The sequence below is a fragment of the Podarcis raffonei genome, chromosome 9, assembly GCF_027172205.1.
Source record: "Podarcis raffonei isolate rPodRaf1 chromosome 9, rPodRaf1.pri, whole genome shotgun sequence".
In the NCBI taxonomy this organism is placed as follows: Eukaryota; Metazoa; Chordata; class Lepidosauria; order Squamata; family Lacertidae; genus Podarcis; species Podarcis raffonei.
The window spans coordinates 77877909-77902680 of record NC_070610.1 but is presented as its reverse complement, the minus strand read 5'-3'; the positions used below and the strand labels follow the sequence as shown (position 1 = coordinate 77902680).

The window sequence follows — 24772 nt, the reverse complement described above, 5'->3', positions numbered from 1 at the left end:
TGAAGAAATCAAGAGCAGTTCAATGTGTTTGTTGCCCAATGTTAACTCTATATGAGAGTAAGGGTGCCTGAATTTCCAAAGTTGTATTTGTGATTAGTCTGCTAGAAGGGGACACCAAACGTTAGGTGGCCCCATTCTCATTGCCTGGCATGCAGGGTTGTCCTTCTGTGCCTTGTAAGGTATTGGCGATGGAAATCAGAAGGGGCAATGGGGCATCAAACACACAGAGTAAGGGAACAAATATTGGTATGCATTGCAAATAAATACATTAAACAGAAAACAGGCTATGATTGGACCCTTCCATTTTTTATTTTTGTAGCCATCTATGTGTGATCCTGCAGAATAAGGTCTTTTCAAGGTGTTTTTGAGGGCTGATGCCAAAGAGTCCCATAATCTAGATGGCAGAGTGTGAATTGTGCATTAAAACATCGGGGTGGAAGTGATCTCTTGGTTTTGCTTTTGTGTAGAGATCATGGGATCCAATTTCATTCATCTTAAGGTGTCTTCTTAGAGCCAAGCATCATCTGGCACCTTCTTACAAATATACGGCATTTGTAGATGACATTCTAATGCCATCCAGCAACCATCAACGCAATCAAAGCTCATTGCAGTGCAGTCATGGTTCAATTCATCATGTGGCGAATAGAAATTCCAGTACCTGAAAAGAAAAGAAACAGCAGCACTGACAAATCAAGATTGGATGTTTACTTCCTCACCCACTCCCTGTGCCTTCTACCATTAAAAAAATGTTCATCTCTTTCTCTCTTAACATCTACCCACAATTGTGATGGATTTTTCTCCCCATATTTTAGAATTCTAACCATGTAAAAGAAGGAGAAGGAGAAGAACTGTGGGTCAAGACTGTCCTTCTTCTTCTTATATGAAGTGATTTTGTAGCACCCTGCTTGTGGTTAACGCTTAGCTGGAATGAAATATTCAACGCAGCAATAGAGAAATTAAAATAATAATTTATTTGTCGGACAAATAAATAAGAGGCACAGTGGTATATGGTTACCAAGCTCTGGCCTGGCCTCCTGCCATTATGGCCAGCACTTATATTCCCTCAGCCCAGCCCCCTTGCTCCTCCTTTGGCTGCCTCTGTCCAATCAGCCTGGTTAAAATTCCTATTGGCTGTTTGCTAGAACCAATCATAAAAGATACACCCATTTCCTATTACCTTTTATGGGAGACAAAGAGCTATATTTCCTTCTATTTATAATTGGCAAATAAGTAGTCATATATCTTACATTTACCTCGACCAGGCACCTTAATTACCAGATAACCTTTTGCCCTAGACTAGGCGCCTTAACTAACATTTCATCTTTTGCCCTATTGCCCTATTCACTCCAAAACAGATAGTGGCTAATTTTATCTGAACAGATCTTTTTGTTCACCTTCCCACACATTATCAATGAAAGATCTCCTTCTTTGGAGGTCATTAAGCAAAGGCTCGACAACCATATGTCAGGAGTGCTCTGATGGTGTTTTCTGCTCGGCAGGTGTTTGGACTCAATGGCCCTTGTGGTCTATTCCAACTCTTCTATGATTCTATGATTTCTTACTTTCTAAATCCTTTGCATAATTACATTTAAGCCAATATATTTCATAACATATATAGTTTTTTAGAAGAAAGGGAACTTAGTAAAAGCTAAGCTAAATTCTAAAGATTCAAAGCAGTTTCGCCTAGTGCAGTTGCTGTTTGTATTAGCTCTTGCCCTTTTAACCTTAGGAAGATGTGGCTCAAGTTTAATGGGAGGCACAATAATTATTACTATTTTTGCAACCTTGATTGTATTCTATAATTTGTATGGTCAGTGTGACCTTTTGCTCCTAGCCTGTAATTTTCTTTTACAACCCTGAGACACTGCTATAGATCAGGGGGGCCCTTGATCAAGAAGATAAACAGCTGCCAGAGTATGGTTTCTGCCTGGCATGAGAGATACAAACATTTACAAATATATATTTCTTTAAGGTCATTTTTAGAATACAGGAATCTGATCAAAATATAAGCCTTGATTAAAAATGCAGGCTATGATCAGATGCCTCATTCCCCCCTTTCAAGCTCAAGGACCTTCCCAAGTGTCCTTGATAGCTTGACCTTCATCATATTCCTGAGGTAAAGCTCTGTATAGGGCCATGATATGAGGTAGAGTTTCATTTGAAATCATCTTGCTAATTGTACTTCTAAAACATGAAATGATACATGGCACCATACACAAAACCATTACTACTACCGTCAAGAAAAACAAGCAAGACAATAGTATCACCAATTGGTGAGCCATCCCATATCCCATCCTTCCCATATTTGTACTGGGACATGTGCTATATTCTCCATCTTTGTGGCCAACACACGGATTGCCTCACCATTATCAGAAATGTTAAAGCAACAGGCATTCCCTGTCAAGTTCAAGACTCCACATAGGCCTCCCTGCCTGGCAAGTACATAATCCATTCCCATTTTCAGCTGCAAAATGGCGGCTCTACTTTCATCCAACTGTTGTGCAATAAGTCTCAAACTCTGGGCCGTTGCATTGGTTACAAGTTCCACTACTGCTTGCAATCGAATTATTCTGTTTAGATTATAAATAGGATCCCGAGCCCCTTGTATGAGCTCATCAGGATTCCAGGAGGCAGGTTCATAATAGGCTATAATGCGCTCTGGTGGCCAATCATCAGTATCGCTCCAACTTTGGGTACTTCCTCCTGCTATATGAGAAATATCAGCGTTTCTTCGTGTACGCTTGGCTGAACTAGTGGGCATAATCCACATTGGTGGTAATACCCATCCCAGGAAACAAGTCCCACTCCATTTGGAAGGGAGTTTCTTGTATGCCCATTCTCCACATATCCACCACAACCATCGGGTCTGAGGTTTTTGGTATGTGGAGTGCATAAGGCGAAATATCAAAAGGGGTACAGAGTTCACAGTGCAGTATGTTAGATTGCCTTTTTCTGTCACAGTTATGTTCCACACCATTTTCCATGCATGAATAAAAGGAGGTGCACAGGGCAAGGTATTCCGAGTTCGATAGGTAGTACCATTTGCCCAGGTTTGACTATTCTTAATATAATCCCAAGTATAGTGGCAATGAGAAGAGCCTATCATGGTAGAATCAGCTGCCTCTGATGATTTATGTACACAGAATTCCCCTTGTACAGGTATAACTCGTATTGGTTTAGTTGAGTTCCATCCGGGGAAATTCTGTACTTCTGTTTGGTGTGGCATTTCGCTTACCATACCAATGGCATTTAATGGTATTGGTAATAAGGGCATACCTCCCTCTGAATCATCTGGCCCAAGAGAGCAAACAAGGCAATTGGTCCTATTTGTAACATTGGCTACCATCTCAGCTAAGCCTACCCACATATTGTGGTCATGGCGGAATCCATATTTAGCAAATTTGCTCAAATTCAAGGACCCTTCCCCTTCCCAAGGGATCAGGATTAATAACAAAATCATGTTGATGTCTAGTATATGCATTCCTTCCACAAAAGATTACCTTATTGTGATAACAAAAAAATATTAGCCCCAATATAATTCCTCCAGTGACAGAAATGGGGAACCACCAAGACCAAAACATATATCCCGAGGATCCCCAATGAGTAATATCCCTGATAATTGTTCCACAAAGGGGGGGGGCAGTCAATCAATTGTATAAGAGAATCTTCCCGTTCACAATCGCTGGTTCAGATGCTCCTCAAGCTTCAGGCGTGCGCAGGTCAGCCAGCTTCCAGGTTGTGGCTGCAGCAGGCCAGTCGTCTAATGTTGCCCGTGACCTAGCCCGTTCCCCGTAGGGCTAGATACAGGGGTTTTTTGGAGAGAGTCAGTTTAAAAAAAGGATTAGAGGGGTCACCTTTGCACGTCCAACTGCCTTCGGATTTCTTCAAACGGGAGTGATGAATCCAGGGGGTCACCTCAGCTACCTTCACCGCTGTTGGAGTAGAGAGCAAGACGGTGTAAGGTCCACGCCACTTAGGTGCAAGTGGATCATGTTTCCACTCTTTCACCCATACGCTATGCCAGCCTGGAACTGATGAATCGGCTGGGCAATGCTGCAAGGCGTGTGCTTGAGGGCCCACCTGTTAAGATAAACAACAACAACAAAAACACGGGAGAGAGACAAAAACACGGGAGAGAGATTGCACTTGTCCCTGTGCCACATGGTCTCCTATTTGTTTGAGGTCAGCTGGAATATCCTGAACAAAGGAGGGTGGCCTCCCATACAGGAGCTCAAAAGGTGACAACTTAAGTCTTTTTGTGGGTGCGCACCGAACACGAAACAGTGTTATGGGTAACACATCACTGCTGTGGCCAGCATTACCATCTTTTCCTTCTGCCACTTCTTCTTCTCTTGTTTCTCAGCCTCATCCCTATTCCGATAAACTCGGCGTGCAATGGCCATAATTTGGCTCATCAGCATCCCTTCCCATCCTTCTGATTTCTGAATTTTCTTACGAATGTCAGAAGCGCACTGGGCCACAAATGTAGCAGTAATCATTCTGCTGTTTTCAGGGGCTTCAGGGTCAAAAGGAGTCCATATACGATAGGCTTCCTGCAGCCTCTCTAAAAAGTCTCCTGGACTCTCATTTGGTTTCTGTTCTACTTCTGAGACTTTAGACATATTAGTGGGCTTCTGGCATGCCCTGCGGATACCTTGCACAAGCGTCTGGCGGTAGGTGGTAAGCCTGGCCAGGTGAATTGCATTGTTTGGATCCCAATTAGGATCTTCCAAGGGAAAGTTATCCTGGAGATGACGGTCAATATTATAAATATTTCCCACTCTGGCCTGCTCACGCAAATATATCTGTGCCTTTTCAATTATGTCTCTCCTTTCCTCAGTGGTGAACAGAGTATTCAGGAGCTGGCGACAATCTGTCCAAGTAGGACTATGAGTATTTACTATTGAAGTCACCAAGTCCATCATAGCCTGAGGTTTTTCTGCGAAAGACGGGGTGTGTTTTTTCCAATTCATCAGATCCGTAGTTGTGAATGGAATGTACTGGAGGGTCGAAGTTCGAGGTGGCCGTGGTCCGGGTTGCCCGTTAACCAGCACAGGCTCCTCAAGTGTATCAAATACTCTTCTAAGAGGGGCTACTACGTGACCTTTCTCTTCGCTTTGCTCTAGGGGCCTCAAATCATAGGGGATGGTATCTGTCCCAAGGCGTTCTTTTAGCAGCTTTATACGCCTTGCTGTATTGCTTGCTGACCGATCAAGGTCTCCCTGTAACTCCTGTAATAATTCTCTAGGACTTGGATGTACAGGGGTTTTGGGGTGGGCAATTAGTTGGTCCACTAAAGGAGACTGTAGATGGAGTTCTACTGGGACTTACAGGTGGAATAACCACTTCTGCTTGGGCTTTATTATAGGACTCCAAGGTCTCCTGAAGATATTTATCATAATCTATCAAGGAATCAAGTTCTGTGACTCCACCCCCATTATTCGTTCCACTTTCTTGCCTTGGGGTTACAACTGGTGGAGTATTTGGATTAGGCTCCCTTCGATGTGGAGCATAGGGTGGAGGTGGAAGCACCTCTTCCTCTGGTCCCTCAAAAATGGGTTTGAGTTTATTTGGCAAGATTCCTTTCCTAGCTTCGGCTTTTACAGCCAATAATTTGCATCGTTGGACTTTGCATTCCCTTATCCATGGAGGATTTTTATTTAATGTGCTCAGCCAAGAATCTATATATGAAAATTGTTCTGGGCACCCTCCAGTTTCTTTGGCGATATTAGACCAAAGTTTGCTTACTAAATTTATATCAAAGGTTCCCTGAGATGGCCATTCAGTATTTTGTTTCGGCCACTCTAATTCACATAACGTTCTCAAGCGCTCTGGCGTCATTTTGACTCCATATGCTCCTGAGAAGGCTTTCTTAAAATTATTTAACATACATTCAAGAGGTGTATTTCCCCCCTTTGAACCTCCAACTCCCATTATATGGGCCTGTGAAGTATCCACTCAGTCACTCACACACTCGCCTTACTGGGAAACGAAGTAGTACCCACTCCACACTTACAGATTGTACTTTCTCACACATACAATGCGCTGGATACTTCACCACACTCTACCTCCCAACCTTTCCCTTTTCCCTACACCAGATCACCATCTGATGTACCCAGCCATGTAGCGTACTCAGTTTCCCCTTACTGAGACGCAGAAGTTTGATCAGGACTTCTCTTCCTCCTAATTAATTGGAGGGCCAAACCCTTTGTGCACTTACCCTTAGCTGGTTCCCAGTTTATTTCTCTGGTTACCCCCGGTCCGTCGCCGTCGGTGGGCAGGGTATCAGACAGACGAGACTTCTGCGTTCCCCTGGAAAAATGTTCCAGTGCGCGCTGGGTAAGCAGTTAGTGGTCCTCCCTCTTGTACCCTGCCCAGTAAGGCGATGGGGCTGCGTTCCAGCAGACCACTTATCCGAGTCACAGAGGCACCATAAAATGTAGCACCCTGCTTGTGGTTAACGCTTAGCTGGAATGAAATATTCAACGCAGCAATAGAGAAATTAAAATAATAATTTATTTGTCGGACAAATAAATAAGAGGCACAGTGGTATATGGTTACCAAGCTCTGGCCTGGCCTCCTGCCATTATGGCCAGCACTTATATTCCCTCAGCCCAGCCCCCTTGCTCCTCCTTTGGCTGCCTCTGTCCAATCAGCCTGGTTAAAATTCCTATTGGCTGTTTGCTAGAACCAATCATAAAAGATACACCCATTTCCTATTACCTTTTATGGGAGACAAAGAGCTATATTTCCTTCTATTTATAATTGGCAAATAAGTAGTCATATATCTTACATTTACCTCGACCAGGCACCTTAATTACCAGATAACCTTTTGCCCTAGACTAGGCGCCTTAACTAACATTTCATCTTTTGCCCTATTGCCCTATTCACTCCAAAACAGATAGTGGCTAATTTTATCTGAACAGATCTTTTTGTTCACCTTCCCACACATTATCAATGAAAGATCTCCTTCTTTGGAGGTCATTAAGCAAAGGCTCGACAACCATATGTCAGGAGTGCTCTGATGGTGTTTTCTGCTCGGCAGGTGTTTGGACTCAATGGCCCTTGTGGTCTATTCCAACTCTTCTATGATTCTATGATTTCTTACTTTCTAAATCCTTTGCATAATTACATTTAAGCCAATATATTTCATAACATATATAGTTTTTTAGAAGAAAGGGAACTTAGTAAAAGCTAAGCTAAATTCTAAAGATTCAAAGCAGTTTCGCCTAGTGCAGTTGCTGTTTGTATTAGCTCTTGCCCTTTTAACCTTAGGAAGATGTGGCTCAAGTTTAATGGGAGGCACAATAATTATTACTATTTTTGCAACCTTGATTGTATTCTATAATTTGTATGGTCAGTGTGACCTTTTGCTCCTAGCCTGTAATTTTCTTTTACAACCCTGAGACACTGCTATAGATCAGGGGGGCCCTTGATCAAGAAGATAAACAGCTGCCAGAGTATGGTTTCTGCCTGGCATGAGAGATACAAACATTTACAAATATATATTTCTTTAAGGTCATTTTTAGAATACAGGAATCTGATCAAAATATAAGCCTTGATTAAAAATGCAGGCTATGATCAGATGCCTCAATTTCTCACAGGAAACTACAAAATAAAAATAATGAGGTCTCCCTTTGGAAGGCTCTGTTACACACAAGAACTTGCATTCAATTTATTTAACAATTTTGGGCAGTATCCAATGCAGTACTTCTGCTATTGCCAGGATTTCCATTTCTGCAACAGAACTGGCCCTCCCTCCTTCCCATATGCACCCACATCCTCCTCAGATCTGCTCTGGACTTTTGTGGGTGTTGGAGAGAGGGTTTTGAAAGAGAGATCCTTACTCTCTCATAGCAGAGTTAGCACAGTAGTGATTTTTCTGAGCATATTAAAACCTTGAATGAATGAATTTATTAATACGGTCACAGACCAGCTTCAACACACACAATATCACAGATCATAAAAAATATCAGAAATACAAAGGACAATATGAATATAACAAGGATTTAAATATAAAAATTAAAATTAATTATTAGCGTGCCCCCTGTAATTAACATTTAGGGGTTAAATATTAAAACCTTGTTAGATTTGCATCCGCCTTCATGCATCTCATCTCACCTCCATCACCCACCCCACGCATGAGGATACACTACACTACACAGAAACAAAAATAGCTAAATCTACAGCTGAAAAATTTATTGTAATGTATGATGTTGGTCTTTTGTTTTTGTTTTGCTTTGGTTCTTGCCTGTTTTTTGTAAGTCTTGGCGGTTTTAAATTTGGAGGTTTAAGTACATTATGTTGGTATGGGAAACTGTCGTGTAATGGGCCAATGGCCGTAATAAAGATCAATACAATACAATACAATACAATACAATATACAGCTGAAATACAAAATATAATCTATAACCACAAAGCCATTATGGAGTTGATTGATTGAAATGATACGATATCTCTCACATATATCTTATCTAAATCTTACATGCTGGTTCTATGTTTAATCAATTATCCATAGTTGATAAAAATATCACGCTAGCCCCCACTTATTGTCACTTCTAGTAAAGCCTTGCATTCTCCAGTGTCCATTGTATACTGAATCAAGTCCCACTACACAGATCTAAAATTCTGTTGTAAATGTATTCTATAAGTCCCTCATTTTTAGCTCTCCAGGAACCTTTTAAATTGTTGTTAATAATAATGGTTTAATAGGTTTTTTTAAGAACTCCCATGACATGTTTGGGTTGGACCTGACCTTTGATCAAGTCTAAGATCACATATAGCATTGGTTCCCAATTGGTGGACTCCATGACGCCATTCACATAACAAAAACTGCTGCAGAGATATCAAAATGTTCAAAGGTAGGGTGGCCCATGGTTTGGCTTTTGAAAAAGAAGGGGTCTGCAGTACTTAGCTAACTGGGAACCACTGGCATACAGGGTTTAAGTTCCCAGCAAGTAGTACACAAGCCCACTGCCCATTTGTAAAGTTTATGTCAGTGTTTGAAAAAGAAAAGGTTCTGACTTCCATTGACTCCTTCACCTGGTCCTCAGACCCTTGTTGGCACAAAAGAGTATCTTTGCAGAATTCTGCTTTTATTCTTAAAAAAAGTCTTCAACAACGACCGAAATCTTTTATACACACCAAACTCAGCCAACTTTCTACCATCCAACCAATCCACACCACATACAATCAATGACCACTCCATATGTACAGGCATATGTAGGTGAAAGGTTGCATGAGTCATGCAGGCTTTGCCGATTCATTGTAGGCCTCTGACTCATGCCGACTCAGTTCCTTTTGTATTAAAGAAACAGCGGCAAATTTTAGGCTGTGACAGTTTACTGAATACCTTTGCCAAAAAGGATTCGTGGTTGGTATTGGGTGCATCAATGGAGATGAATGTCATTGGATTTTGTTCCAGGAGAACTTGTAAAATTTAAAGCAGCCCTCTGTTAATGCAGTCTTGGTAATAAATGCCAGACCAGTTCTCTGTTCTACTACCAAGCTGTGGATGAGTGAGATCTTACTCTGACCTTGTACATCCATCAACACAATCTGAAAAGAGTTGTTAGATACTTAAAGGGAACCATGAACTGTCTTAAACTGCCAGCTGACAGCAAAAACTATTTGGAATCTGTCACAGCTTCTTCATTTGTGATTCCAGCTTTGCAAGGGTTTGACTAGATGAGCCTTGGTGTCTCATCTAACTCTAAATTTCTATGTGTCTGTGATTATATACAAGAGAGTGAGATTCATCTACCCTATCTTACACACTTACTTCATCTGCTCTTATTATTTTAGGTTTGAGATTGCTGGTTATTCAGATTGTCTAGCAGATAACTGTAGAAATACTTTCCTAAAGAGAGGGTAGCTCAGCTTTAGGTTCTTGTTAGTCCTTTTGAAGCTGAGCTAATCAGCACAAACTATTTAAAAGGATGCCTTCAGCCTCTTCCGAATCACCGCATTCATTAGGTTAGAGAAGCAGAAAGAGTAGCCTTCCTGCATCTCCAAACTAGTGAGAAGCAGCAGTCACTCACCTGGACAGTGATGTGGAGGAGTACATATGTAGGTCTTTGGTAGTAGAGAAAATTACATGACAAAATATATTTGGAGAGGAAAAGGATCAATTATGTAAACAGAATCTCCAAGTTTTGGGAATTTATGCCATTAACAAATGTTGCTTCAAAAACTTACTGGAATTCAGGTAGTTTCCCTGATAGCCATTTCCAAACCTCTTCCTTGTCTTTAAAGAGTCCAGTCCAAAAAAACTTTCTACGACTTTTTACTTCATGGTTTATAAAAAACTAGAGTAGGAGTGGAGAGAAAGAAAAAAACAGAAAATCATCCCTAGGAATGAGGAGCATCCCCAGACAATGTCCCTTTCTCTGGGAGACTATAGTCCTTTGCAGACATTGAACAGGCATAAAACAAACACATTTCAAAAGGAGCAGGTGTCACCACTGAAGGTCCAATCCATATTTTTGAGGGGAAGCAGTGATCAAAATTATACATAATATTCCAAGTATGGTATATGCACTATTGTCCCCCTGATCCAAATTATGATGATGATGATGGATGATGGAATCAATGAAGTATCCCAAAGAGGAAATATTGTAGTGAAGGGTAACTTCACCTGCCCTCACCGAGACTGGCTACATATGTGTCTCAGTCATGACACAGAGTTAAAATTTCCAGATATTATAAATGACTTTGCCATAGAACAGTTGGACATTGACCTGTATAGCAAATACTTCAATTTCTGTATCCATGCTTGTTTGTTGGTTCCAGAGCTACTGGAATCAGTCTGGTTGTGGTATGCTTGATGGGTTGATGATGGGGTCTCACCCATGTCTGTGCCCTACAGCACCCTAGTAGCCTCTTCCTGGGCTAAGGGGCTGGGAGAGGGATATACCTTGCAAGCTCATCTAGAGTCATCTCCATGATACTCTCATGCCAGAGGGTTAGGGTGATGAGGGAAGCCTTTTTTCTAAGCACTCAGTACATCTCAAAGAGCAGAGGAAGAATCTACAAGATTTCCCTCAAGTATCTACTCCTCCTCCTTCAAGACCTCCTTCCTGACTACCAGCTTCATTCTATTAGAGTTCAGCAGCACCAAGAAACCTTAGTTAGCCCCAGATGGTAGCAGCTGGTCCCTGCAACACCCACCTCTTGGCTTGACTGATGGAGTTGCTGTCTTGGCTGCATATAGGTGTATTGGAACTTCTTAAATGGATAGTGATGATAGGATCCCTTTGCCTCAAGGAGATCCCCTACCTTTTTCAATACTTGGCTTTGATGCTCACCTGTTCTTCCAATGTTTCTATAGAAATGAGCTTGGCGCCTTCCCTCTCACACTTTCTTTGGGAATCCATCCATGAGCGTAGCTCAGCAGAAAACAGATAGAACGAATTTGAAAATATAACCCAGCCATCTTTCAAGTTTCTAGTAAGGATGTCTTTCAGTCAAGCCAGAGGAAGAAGAGAAAAAGAAAGAGAATTTAAGAGGAACAAACTTGTATGCCTGTGCAGATTTCAATTATTTTTGTTAAGTTCATTTCTGTGGCCACATGATAACATATATTCATCTAGGAAGCTCAAAAAGATTAAAATAAGAGCAACATTAACTCTTCAACCACTTCATGATGCTGCAGGAAATACCCGGGGGGGGGGGCATAGCTGGAACAGGGAACACAGTGAAGAACCTTTTATTTGAGGGAATAGACAAAAGATGCATGTTCCTTCACAGGCCTTATCTGAACCCGAGGGGCCTCACCCACTTGTTTCCACCTGGATACTCAGGGCAGCATCAGGGCAGACTTGAAGGTTGGGAAGGGGGAGTAGCTGTGGTTTATCAAAATTCTCTTTCTCGGAAATAAGGAAAGACAAAGAGATCATAGGAATAACATTGGGAAAAGTGGTTTTTAAGATCAGGGCTTTTGTGGATGATATTTCGTTAAGAACAGAAGAACCAGAAGCAAGTATCGCTGAAGCAATAAATATAATATATGACTTTGGCAAGGTGTGTGGCTTTAAAATGAATATGGAAAAGACAAAACTTAGGTAAAAAATATGCAAGAACAAGAGCAAAAAGAACTTCAGGAAAAGGTTTGCTTACAGATTGTTAAGAAAGCAAAATATTTCGTTATAGATCTAACTATGAAGAATATTAATCTGTACAAAAATAATTATGAGAAAGTTTGGAAAGGAATAAGGAAAGGTTTTGAAACCTGGAGTAGATTAATGATATTAATATGGGGAAGAGTCTCCATAATTAAAATGAATGTCCTGCCGAAAATGAAATATTTATTCCAAACAATACCAATTATAAATAAAGAGAATTGCTTTGAAGAATGGAGGAAAGATAATAATAATAATAATAATAATAATAATAATAATAATAATAATAATAATAATTTATTATTTATACCCCGCCCATCTGGCTGGGCTTCCCCAGCCACTCTGGGCGGTTTCCAAAAGAATATTAAAATACTATAATACATCAAACATTAAAAGCTTCCCGAAACAGGGCTGCCTTCAGATGTCTTCTAAAAGCCTGGTAGTTGTTGTTCTCTTTGACATCTGGTGCGAGGGTGTTCCACAGGGAAGGCGCCACTACCGAGAAGGCCCTCTGCCTGGTTCCCTGTAACTTGGCTTCTCGCAGTGAGGGAACCGCCAGAAGGCCCTCGGTGCTGGACCTCAGTGTCCGGGTAGAATGATAGGGGTGGAGACGCTCCTTCAGATATACTGGACCAAGGCCGTTTAGGGCTTTAAAGGTCAGCACCAACACTTTGAATTGTGCTTGGAAATGTACTGGGAGCCAATGTAGGTCTTTCAAGACCGGTGTTATGTGGTCTCTGCGGCCGCTCCCAGTCACCAGTCTAGCTGCCGCGTTCTGGATTAGTTGTAGTTTCCGGGTCACCTTCAAAGGTAGCCCCACATAGAGCGCATTGCAGTAATCCAAGCGGGAGATAACCAGAGCATGCACCACTCTGGCGAGGCAGTCCACAGGCAGATAGGGTCTCAGCCTGCATACCAGATGGAGCTGGTAAACAGCTGCCCTGGACACAGATTTGACCTGTGCCTCCATGGACAGCTGTGAGTCCAAAATGACTCCCAGGCTGCGCACCTGGTCCTTCAGGGGCACAGTTACCCCATTCAGGACCAGGGAATCCTCCACACCTGCCCGCCTCCTGTCCCCCCAAAACAGTACTTCTGTCTTGTCAGGATTCAACCTCCATCTGTTAGCCGCCATCCAACCTCCAACTGCCTCCAGGCACTCACACAGGACCTTCACTGCCTTCACTGGTTCTGATTTGAAAGAGAGGTAGAGCTGGGTATCATCCGTATACTGATGAACACCCAGCCCAAATCCCCTGATGATCTCTCCCAGCGGCTTCATGTAGATGTTGAAAAGCATGGGGGAGAGGACAGAACCCTGAGGCACCCAGCAAGTGAGGGCCCAGGGGTCTGAACACTCATCCCCCCCACCACTTTCTGAACATGGCCCAGGAGGAAGGAGCGGAACCACTGTATGACAGTGCCCCCAGCTCCCAGCCCCTCAAGATATAATGAGATTCGTATGGCAAGGAAAAAAACCACGGATAAAATATAAATTATTGACAGAAAGAAAGGAAAGGGGAGGATTAGCATTGCCAAATCTAAAATGATATTATGAAGCAGAATGTTTAATATGGGTAAGGCATTGGATTAGATTGGAAAAAATTAATATATTGGATCTTGAAAGCTTTAATAATAGACACAGATGGCATGTGTATTATGAGAAAGTAAAATGCAATAAAGAATTCACAAGTCATGTATTAAGAGGTGCATTATATAAAGTTTGGAACAAATATAAATTATATCTGGAACCACAGACACCTTGGTGGATATCACCGCTGGAGGCATATGCTATCAAAAAACTGAATGTGGGGACAAATTGGCCAACATATAGACAATTATTGGAAGATGAACAAGGGAAACTCAGATTAAAATCCTATGAAGAGATACAGCAATTTGAAGTTGACAGAGGGCAGTATATACAACTTAGAAGTATATTCAACTCGGATCAAAAGAAAGGATTTGCAAAAGAGGATTTGAAATTAAACGTCACAGTGACACAGAATAACAAGAAATTGTTATCCAAAACATATAATCTTTTATTGGACTGGGAATTGATGTAGGAAGAAGTGAAAGAAACGATGATTAAATGTTCTCAGGATCTCGGACATATTATCTATCTAGAGCAATGGGAGAAACTCTGGCGAGAGGATATATGATTTACTGCCTCATATACAATTAAAGAAATTTTTGTAAAGATGTTCTATAGGTGGTACTTAACGCCAGTTAAGTTGGCAAAGATATACAGTGGTACCTCAGGTTATATACGCTTCAGGTTACATACGCTTCAGGTTACATACTCCTCTAACCCAGAAATAGTGCTTCAGGTTAAGAACTTTGCTTCAGGATGAGAACAGAAATCGTGCGGCGGCAGCGTGGCGGCAGCAGGAGCCCCATTAGCTAAAGTGGTGCTTCAGGTTAAGAACAGTTTCAGGTTAAGTACGGACCTCTGGAACGAATTAATTACTTAACCTGAGGTACCACTGTATCGTATTTTTCGCTCTATAAGATACACTTTTCTCCTCCTAAAAAGTAAGGGGAAATGTGGGGCAAATGCAGGCGGGAGGCTCTGTCAGCGCTCCATTTAAAGAGCCACATGGAGCATGTGTGTGGCTCTTGGGGGCTGCACACATGCTCCGTGCGCTCTTTAAAGGGAGCGCGGCTCTTTGGGGAGCCTTAGCCACGCGCAGCTTCTTCCGGGCAGCGGATGAAGGCTCCCCTTGCCCGGGAGAGGCTGCGCGTGGCTAAAGAAGAAGCCCTGTGTTTTGATTCAAGACATGATATCCAATCACAGGACATTTCAGGATTTGGGCTATTGCCATTGGCCCTTAAACTCTCAGTTATGATTCTCAGCTTGGGAGTTTAGACAACCAATCATCTTGAGAGTGGGAGTGGTCTAGGACTTCAGAAATGTATATAAGCAGTTGCTTTGCCCCTGTTGTCCAGTTCTGTTAGTTTAATAAAGGTTCTTGCTGTTATCACTGGGTCTTGCTTGGTGGGAACCCACCTAAAATTCATTACCTATTTAGGAAGTGTTTCAATGAAGGAGAGCCCACCTTAGAGACTTGTGCAGATAGGAACTTCCGGGTTAGCGCCATTGGCAATGGCGGAGTTCCTCTGAACGAGAGGAACCCGCTCCGCGGAAATCGGGTCTTGCCGCGGCGGCGAAGGCGGAGACCCTTCAAAAATCCCAGGCGGAGGAAGCCTGGGAACGTGGGATTTGGCTGACACCAGGAGCGCCCCCCCCCTACTCGCAGGGAAACGCTTTTTCGGGGATCCGAAGCGATGTGGGGTGAGCGGCGCAGTGTTTTGAATCGACCACTATTTTTACGGAGTGAAGCCGCATAGCCGTTGCCGGAGAGCGCTGACTTTTTCCTGTGGACAATTGGACTCTAAACAAGTACCCGTGAGTAGAACGGAAAATTGGATTTTGAAATACTTGAAATTCTTTAATTTGGCACTAAAGCGGGAAGGTTCTAAACAGGAAGTCCGCCTTCCGCTTTTTGTAAATAGACTGAAGCAAAGACGCCATAAGCTAAAGTCGTTGAAAGCTTTTGACAAAGGATTAAATTTCCATCAGACAAAATCATATAACCCCCCTTGGAAGCAGGAGAAGAGTGTGGTAGTCTTGGATTTAGTGTGCCTGCAGGAGAGAGTCAAAATTAAATTGCCACTGCTCCGAGCCTGGAAAAGGTCTGCCAGTTGACGTTCGGGAAAAGTTTATTGACAGAACGGATTTGACAGTTAGCACAAGAAAGATACTGTTTCCATATGCCCTCTTTTGCGTTCAAAAAAAAGGAGGAAAAAGTAACCGAAAATTGAAGCTATTGTTATTCATTTGAGTCGTGTTCAAAAAAATTGTTACAAGTGAAACTGTTCCCCTCTAGAGGGATAATGTGAAACTGTTGCAGGAAAGTAACAAGGAGAACCCCAGCTGCAAGATAAAGACTCTGAGAACCAGAGACTGACCTTGGACTTTTTCAAAATGTTGATAGGAGAAGCTATTGTGACTGCTTTATATAAGATAAATTATACGCTGGAACAGCTCCACAAAAAGACAGAGGACACGATATTTAAAATTGACAACTTGGAGCAGAAAGTGACTAACTTGAGCCAAAAAGTGAGTATCAATACAGAAACAATTCAGGAGTTGGCACAGGAACATATCTTGGCAGGACAAATGGTGGAGGAAAAGGAGAAAGGTGATGTTGTGGAACTTAAAGTTGTACAAGCGGGTCCCTTAACTTCTCAGAAGCAAGTTGTGGATTACAAATTGAGGTCATTCAGGATTGAACTTAGCAAAAGCCAATTTTGGAGGTTTGGATCCCGACTTGGATTGAAGAAGGAAAGTTGGAAAGATCCCTCTATCCAGGGATTGATTGACTTTTGGGACATGGGTTTGGGTTTGGAGGTGCCTGAAGTTTTGGGGACATCTAGAAGTGGAAGAAGTCTGAAATATGTCCAGAAATTTTTTATTGACTTTACTTTTAACTATGGAAATTTGGTTGAATTGTTCAGAAGGAATAAAAGCATTGCTAGGTTGGAGTTTTCTCGAGATTTGCTCCAGAGTATCAAAGAATATGAAGAAGATCCGCAGAAGGGGCTTGGAAAAGATTTAAGAGCCTCGGACATAAGATCTCCAGGTTGATGGACTATATGGAACTGACGGAAAGGACTGGCAGAATCCGAAGCCAGGGAGAGGAGATAGTGGAAGATTATTGGATAATTTAAAATGTTTATTTAGAAATATTGTTAAAGTAATGACTGTTAGAAAAATGATGGAATGACACTTTATGGATTTAGCAGAAATGATATAAGGAGTTGAGTACATATAGGTAATTTACCCGTAATGGGAAATAAGGTTAAAGAATATGTTATTGATAAGATGACAGAAAATAGAGAAAGAGGGAAAGGATTTGCTGAAACAAATATTAGAAGTGGGATACGAAAAGGGAGGTGTGAGGAAGTCGAGGAAACAAGGCCAATGAAAGATAAGTAATGGGAAGATTGATCTGTTTTAAATTGTTTTTATTTTTCTGTATTTTGTATTTTTTTGTTTTATTATTTTTTTTCTCATTTTTGTAACTTTTTGAAACTTTAATAAATATTACTTAAAAAAAAAAGAGAGAGACCTGTGCAGATAAATGGAGGACCCTATTGTGACCTAGCTTTGGCGGTCTGATTACTTGCTGTGGCACCAGAACAGGCCCGTTGTAGAGAGAGGATTGCTATTGTCCACAGGTATTCTAACCCACATGCCAATGAGCCAATTCACTATGTGAGTGGCCCTGAGGGCTCCTTTCTGATGATGGGCTTGTGAAACAGGAGAGAGATTTTGCTGTTGCACCAACCACCCCACTGCCCAGCAGTCTCTCTGAGCAAGTTAGTGGAAGCTGCCTCGGGAGTGCTATTCAAGAATCTCTCTCCCATGGGTGAATATAATAAAGGACAGGTCTTTTAGCTGACCTGTTTTGATTGTCTCTTCTATAGCAAAGAATGGCAAAGTCTTTTCTTTCCTCACCATAGAAGCTAAATCAATTCAGCAGATCAGGAGAGCTGAACTGAATATCTCTGATGTTTCCCTAGGGTGGCTGGGTGCAAAGGAGGGCAGCACTCTGCTCTGGCTCTAAGAGTATTCAGCTAGAGGAGGGGCTTTCAGCTGGGGCAGACTCAGGGCAGGTTCCCAATGCGCTACAATTCTTCAGCATCATAGGGTAGCTTACCAATTTCCTTTTGCAGTTGATCATTTCTTTTGACAAGATACCGCACTTCCTCTGATAAGTTTTGAGCTGCAGCGAGTATTTGGAAGTCTAAAGGTTTGAAACAGTTTAAGGCAGAAGTATCTGAAATAACAATCTGCAAATATTAAGAAACCATTTCCAAACATTTTAAAACACTCTAGCGTGAAACACGAAGCAGACATCCAGGATGGGGTTCTTATGAATATGAGGACAGACTTGATTCTCTGTGGCTGAGATCACCAATGGAAAGCCTCAGAAGAATCCTGCAGCTGGATCAGACCAAAGACCCATGCAATCCACTCTCCTATGCTAAATTAAAACTGGCTCATGAAGTATCTCTAATGTTCCCTTCCTTTGTTCTCCTTTTCTGCTGGGAATCACAAGGTCACAAAACAATTCCCACCTTGAGTCCCACAGTAAAGCCAAGTATACAGAGAATATTTTGCAGTTTTCAATTTTGCTTTTTGAGATCTAAGAAAATAGAGGTGGACAAACTCTTTTATTAGTGAATATAGAGTTGCATTCCACATAGAGCTAAGGGGGTCATTATGTCAGTGCAAGGATTTCTCCTTGTGCAATGCAATCTTCCGCCCCTTTCCCTCCAATCTGTCCTGAAGTTTTCCCCACCCTGCAGAGCAGTTTTGGTGATGGCATGCAGGGAGAAGTGGGGCCAAAGTTCCCTTGTGCTAGTGCTAAAATTTTGCAGTAGCACAAACACTGTGAGTTACAGTGTGACAGGGGAGGACAGCATTTCTGGTTGGGGGTGTGTGAGAATCACAACCGTCTACTTTTCTTCCTGCTGAGAAATGAAAAAGTGATGAGTTTCATTGAATATATGTATTGCTCACACAATATAAATCCCAAATTGAACTACAGGAATTGAAGTCTGTATAAATTAAACATGTTCTAGCAAAAGTGAGGATGTGTAAATAAAATGCTTACCATCCTTGTCCTCATAGAATTTATCAGTCCCAACAACAAAGTTTCGAATCATGTTCATTGCCATTTGAATCTCCTCTCTCTTTTTCATTTCCTTCTGATCTAAGGAGGAGGTAGGTAGCAAAGAAATGAAGAAATTGTGTTCTAACTTAGTAGTCTGATGAGCTGGGGGAGGGGGATACTTGGTTTCAAACTGCTTTTAATATTTTTAATATTTTCTGCTCCCAGCCCTTATATTGAGGTTTCCAATGCCTTGATTGTGGCTGTCCTGGTGCTCTGAAATCCTGTTTCCATTTGACCTGTTCCTTCTGTCATCAGACGGTTGGCCTTCCTTTGAAAGCTTTAGATTTTTGGTTGTCTAGATGCACCTGTCCTCTTTGTCCTACAGAATGGGATTTGCCAAGCTGCCTCATGCCCTGCCGTATGCTTAAAATATGTAAATTCTTGGATCATTTGGTTTCCTCCCCCGAAGCTTTGCTTACTTTGAGTGCCCTTTAAAAATGAATTAGCTATGAAAATAAGCCATTTGTTCATCTATCCAGTGCTATTTTTCTAGAAAAAGAGACACTGGAACTTAGCATGAATGCCTCCCTTGTTCTTTTAGATTAGCAACGGAGCCCACCTGAGAGGGGCCAGATGAGAGTCCTGATGAATTTCGGCTGAAAAAAGTCCTGCATATATTTCTAGATATTTCTAGATATTTAGGTAGGCTCTGGACCCTCCCACTTTGGCCATGGCCTTATCCTCTGCAGCCTGTTTTCCCCAAGAACTTTCCTTCTTTGGACTGGAGCCCTAGCAGAGGGCAGGGTGGTGAGGACCAGGAATTGGGGCTCTCCCCCAGCAAATGAGGATTAGTTGGGAAAGGAGCAAAGAATTGCAACTGGGAAAGGGAATTGTCCAGGGTGTCCCAGGGACTTGTGTTAGCCTGTGCTTCTGTTCCAAGTGCTGGAACTCACTTATTCAGGGAGAACAAAACAGTGCCCCATTGCTCTCACTGGGTGACAGCTGTAGCTCCCTCCATTATAACAAAGAGAGATGAAAGGGATAAATGGAAGGTGGATCCTGCCATCTCTTTTTGGAAATGCTGTTGGCATTGAAGGAAAGCCCGTGACATTAGTTGCAAAGTATGGTAAGTATGTACTTACATAGAAGGAAAATCAGCAGTGTCATGGCAGTAAGGATGAAAATCTCAAGTACAACAAATCTTTCACCCGTTGGAGATGTGATGAAAGCAACCATGCTCTGAAAACCAGATGCTTGAAGAAAGAAAATTCTACTTTAGCCATCAGGAGCCAACATACCATTCCAACCCAGGAAAAAGGGTTTCCATATGCTGTGGCAGCCATCAGCCAGAGACAGTCCATTGTTCAGGGGGTGGGCCCTTGGGAGGATAAGCAGGTGGAGGAAGCAAAGCGAGATGCCTTGCTGCTTGAGGGAAGTTTTCTGACCAATTTCTGGATCAGAAAACAGTAGCGTCTGGTACTAAATGATTTTCTGCTCCCCAGACAAATGACAAGATGCTCCCTCTGTACACATAATTCCACATACAGAAGCTGGGCTGGACTGGCCCTTGGCTGATATTTCGATGCTGCTGATGGGGCAGCAGACTAACTGAGGAGGTGCAGCGCAGCTTGTGTGGACTATCCATCTCTGCCCATCTCAGCACCTGCTACCATTCCTGGCTGTACACAGTAAAGGAACACCACAGCCAGCAGCAAAGAGTGGGCTGAATCCTGGGGTTTCTGTGGGGATTAGTGGATCTCCGGCACCCAAAGAGCTGTGTGTGCTACTCTCTGCACTCCTCCCTAGCACAACCTGACTGGTTCCACTCCCTGCCTGTCTCTCCATCAACTTCCCTTTCCCATGCATTCCTCTACTTTATCAGAAACCTCATTCCATATGACTGTGCTGTATACAGACCACCAGTTTCATCTGCTGCTGCTGCTGCTGCTGCTGTTGCTGAATCCTTTCTGGGTGCTTCATTATCTATGGACTCTGCACCCTTTTCGGGTGTTGGCGTCTCCACCCTTTCAGTTTTTTCTGTGAAACAACAAGCCATTATAACATGGAGGATAAGACTATGAACCCATTGGTTGGAATATAAGTCTCTTGTCAAGTATGAGAGTTCACAATGTTCACTTTTGTTGTCCTGTACTTAATGCCCTATTACAAGAACATAATTTTTAAATTAGATACACATGTAGAAATGTAAATGTTTGCATTATTATAAAAGATGCAGGAGGAAATGACTAACAAGAGGACCCACAAAGGGGAGGGGGGAGGTCCAGGAAATTCTCTGGAATCTTGTTTTTATATTGTATGTTGATATGTGATTGTAAAATTTTGATTTGAAAAACCAGATAACAAAATAAATAAATAAAAAGACTTTGGAGACCATGAGTTGGACCCGGAATAGAAGCAGACGGAAGCTGTGCATTTCCGGTGCATTCCTCTATGAGAAACCTCAGCCCATATGAATGTGCTGTATACACACCATCAGTTATAGTTGCAGGTGGTTCTGCCTCCACTGGTGCTTCTTCTGGTGATGCAGGCTTTGTGGATTTTGTGGGCTTTGTGGGCTTTGCAGGCTTTGTGGGTGCTGGCTTCTCCATTCTCTCAGTTTTGTTGGTGAAGCAACAATCTAGAATCAGATAAAAACAAAAGGCGAATAAGACTATGAGCACATTAGGTAGAAAGCGGCCTCTATCAGTATTAGACAATCCTTTCCCATGAAGGCATTGTTGTGTCCAACATAATTGAATCGTCTCTCTTTTTTCCTTTTGCTGGATCAATCTCAGTTTTAAACCAAAAGAGATGTTCCAAGGCATTTTTAAATTTTTTAGGTAATATATAGCACATTCTCATTTTGCATCCTATTCCTCTCTAAACTCCTGGACATCTAGTTTACAGGGCTCCAGTAAGATGTTCACCATTTAATAGATAATGTGGGATCTATTAGGGAAGTTTTTAATGTGTGATGTTTTATTCTGTTTTTTTTATCTATTGGGAGCCGCCCAGAGTGGCTAGGTAAACCCAGCCAGGTGGGCGGGTATAAATAAAAAATTATTATTATTGGTGTTATTTATGAGGTCTTCAGATGTTCCTGGGTGCCAATTCCCTCCATCACAGGCATCAAGGTCAATGGTTTGGGATGACGGGAGTTTGTAGGATGACTTATCATTTAGCCTCTTAGTGACCTTTTGGCCTTGGAATGAGACCCTGCAAATATCACAGCTTGTAAGGAAAGTGTTCCACCTATTAGACCTCTTTCTGTTTGGATACCTTGGTGTTGTCATGGAACAATCATTTCTCTAATTTCTTCTTAAGGTTGTTTCATCCTCCCACTGGCTAAGAACCACCTCCCTTGTGATGTCAGACATTCCATAACTTCTCCCATTTAGGCTATACCATTTCCTGATTGGCTGCTCATTATATCCAATCAGCATTCCACATAAAGCATAAATCCAGGGAAATGTTTATTTCAGATTTATTATACTACTTATTTTTTCCCAGAGTTATTAGTTTTATTTTTTTATTTAGGCCGGGTACATATTTTACCTTCATAGCGTATCCCCCAGAATAATCCTTACTCTTCATAAACTCTGCTAGTAGTATTGGAAACCTACCTATCTCAACATTGGTACCAGGAAATATGGCAAAGTACATTAGTGTAAGGGACGCGGGTGGCGCTGTGGTCTAAACCACAGAGCCCAGGGCTTGCCGATCAGAAGGTCGGCGGTTTGAATCCGTGCGATGGGGTGAGCTCCCGTTGCTCGGTCCCTGCTCCTGCCAACCTAGCAGTTTGAAAGCACGTCGTGCAAGTAGGTAAATAGGTACCACTCCAGCAGGAAGGTAAATGGCGTTTCCGTGCGCTGCTTTGGTTCGCCAGAAGCAGCTTAGTCATGTTGGCCACATGACCTGGAAGCTGTCTGCGGACAAACGCCGGCTTCCTCGGCCTATAGAGGGAGATGAGTGCTGCAACCCCAGTGTCGTCCACAACTGGACCTAATGATCAGGGGTCCCTTTACCTTTACCTTTACATTAGTGTAAATCTTCATTTGCAAAGTTAAAGCACAAAGAAAAGGAACAGAAGCAGTTAAATTTCAACATGTTCGGTATACGTTTACTGAATGTATCATCATCAAAACATACGTGCCACCAGTACTATTTTTCCAGAAAAAAAGGTACTGGAACCTACCATGAACACCTCCCTTGCTGTCTCACAATGGTGTCCTCCTGAGAGGTGTCAGAACTGAGTTCAAGTGAGTTCCAGATGCAAAAAAGCCCTGCATGCAGCAGACCTTCAACCAATGGTAACTCATCGATAACTGTACTTGGATAGAAAGATAGATCTGCACAATCTCTTAATTGGACTCTGATAAGCTTCATATACTAGAAACCCCTCATAACTACGTACACTTGTTTCTCTTGTTGTCCATTGTGTTTTTTTATGAGCCTCTTGGGCTTGCTGATCGGAAGGTCAACGGTTCGAATCCCTACAAAAGGGTGATCTCCCATTGCTCTGTACCAGCTCCTCCCAACCTAGCAGTTTGAAAGCATGCCAGTGTTTTTGGAGAGGTAACCGCTGTCAGCTGGAACTTGAAGTTTTTCTTTGCTGGATCACATTGGAGCATTTACCCGGTGACTTGATCTCACCCCCCCCCACTCCGCTACCTTCAAAGCAGCTGGGGACCAAGAGAGACATCGTGTTTCAGGTTGAAGGACTCCTAGGACCTTAAAGAGATCCCTTTAGGTTTTTAGGGGTGCACTTTGCCTTAGCGCTTCCCCTAACCCTCTTGCGAAGATTGGGCCTGTCGGAATGATCAGGCTCACGCTCCCTGCACCATTCACGCAGCACCCGGAAGTCCAAATCCATGGCTTCAAGTTACAAGAAAGGAGATTCCAACTAAACACCTTTCTGATACTAAGAGCGGCTTGACAGTGGAACAGTCTCCCTCAGGAGGTTGTGGACTCCTTTAATGGAGCTTTTTAAGCAGAGGTTAGATGGCAATCTGTCATGGAGGCTTCAATTTGAGATTCCTGCATTGCAGAGGGTTGGACTACATGACCCTCCGAGTCCCTTCCAACTCTACAATCCTATGATTCTCTCAAGCATGTGGTAAAGCCACATGACAGGAAGGAATCCAGCCAGAAGTTCTGAAAGCCAGCTTCTGTTCTTCCCTCATGAAACACCTCCACAACCTCCTCTTGATCATGGTGTCTCCCCTGCCAGGTAAGTATCACAACCTCCTCTTTCAGTGTTGGGAACAAGGATCCATGGCACAAGCCACAAGAATCATATATACTACCAAGATTATACCATTTTGTCAATAAATTATTAAAATATCAGTTCTTTATTCTCCTTGGCTGGGTATGCAGGACAGATTGAAGCAACCACAAACACTTCCAGATATCAATCTTGCAAGACGTGGCAGGACAGGTCCCCGGCTTGGCTCCAAGCTATTCACATCTTGTAAGGGTGTGATTCAGAACAGCAGAATCTAATAGGTTACTTAACTCAGTTGACGGCCACTTTGCATAGGAGCCAACTCCTAGGGCGCAGAGGTCCCTTGGCCTTCTGATCATCCTGTGATCAGTTATGCAGGTGGAGCTTATCTGCTCCGCCCTCAATATTTTGTTCAAGTTGGCACCCCTGCTACCATGAATGCCATTAAAGCAGCAGCACATGCTGCCAGTGCTGTGCCCACACTGGTGTGGGCCCCAGTCATGCCCCCTGCCAAGTTCTGAAGAAATCAAGAGCAGTTCAAGGTGTTTGTTGCCCAATATTAGCTCTATATGAGAGTAAGGGTGCCTGAATTTCCAAAGTTGTATTTGTGATTAGTCTGCTAGAAGGGGACACCAAATGCTGGGTTGTCCCAATTCTCACTGCCTGGCATGCATGGTTGTCCTTATGTGCCTTGTAAGTAGCGACCATGGAGATCAGAAGGGGCAATGGGGCATCAAACACACAAA

The 24772-nt window shown here is 42.6% G+C and overlaps 1 protein-coding gene across 1 annotated transcript in view; it reads right to left on the bottom strand.

The window, feature by feature from the left end:
- Positions 1-309: 309 nt before the first annotated feature.
- LOC128420552 (CD209 antigen-like) overlaps positions 310-24772 on the bottom strand; it is a 46069-nt gene continuing 21606 nt past the window's right edge. The window contains exons 3-10 of the mRNA XM_053402153.1: positions 21294-21440; positions 20720-20839; positions 19945-20055; positions 18803-18901; positions 17843-17929; positions 11307-11458; positions 10198-10307; positions 310-658 (exon numbers count right to left, since the gene is read on the bottom strand). Coding sequence (XP_053258128.1) covers positions 508-658; positions 10198-10307; positions 11307-11458; positions 17843-17929; positions 18803-18901; positions 19945-20055; positions 20720-20839; positions 21294-21411 — 948 coding nt within the window. The 5' untranslated portion in view covers positions 21412-21440 and the 3' untranslated portion in view covers positions 310-507. The remainder of the gene's footprint in view (positions 659-10197; positions 10308-11306; positions 11459-17842; positions 17930-18802; positions 18902-19944; positions 20056-20719; positions 20840-21293; positions 21441-24772) is intronic.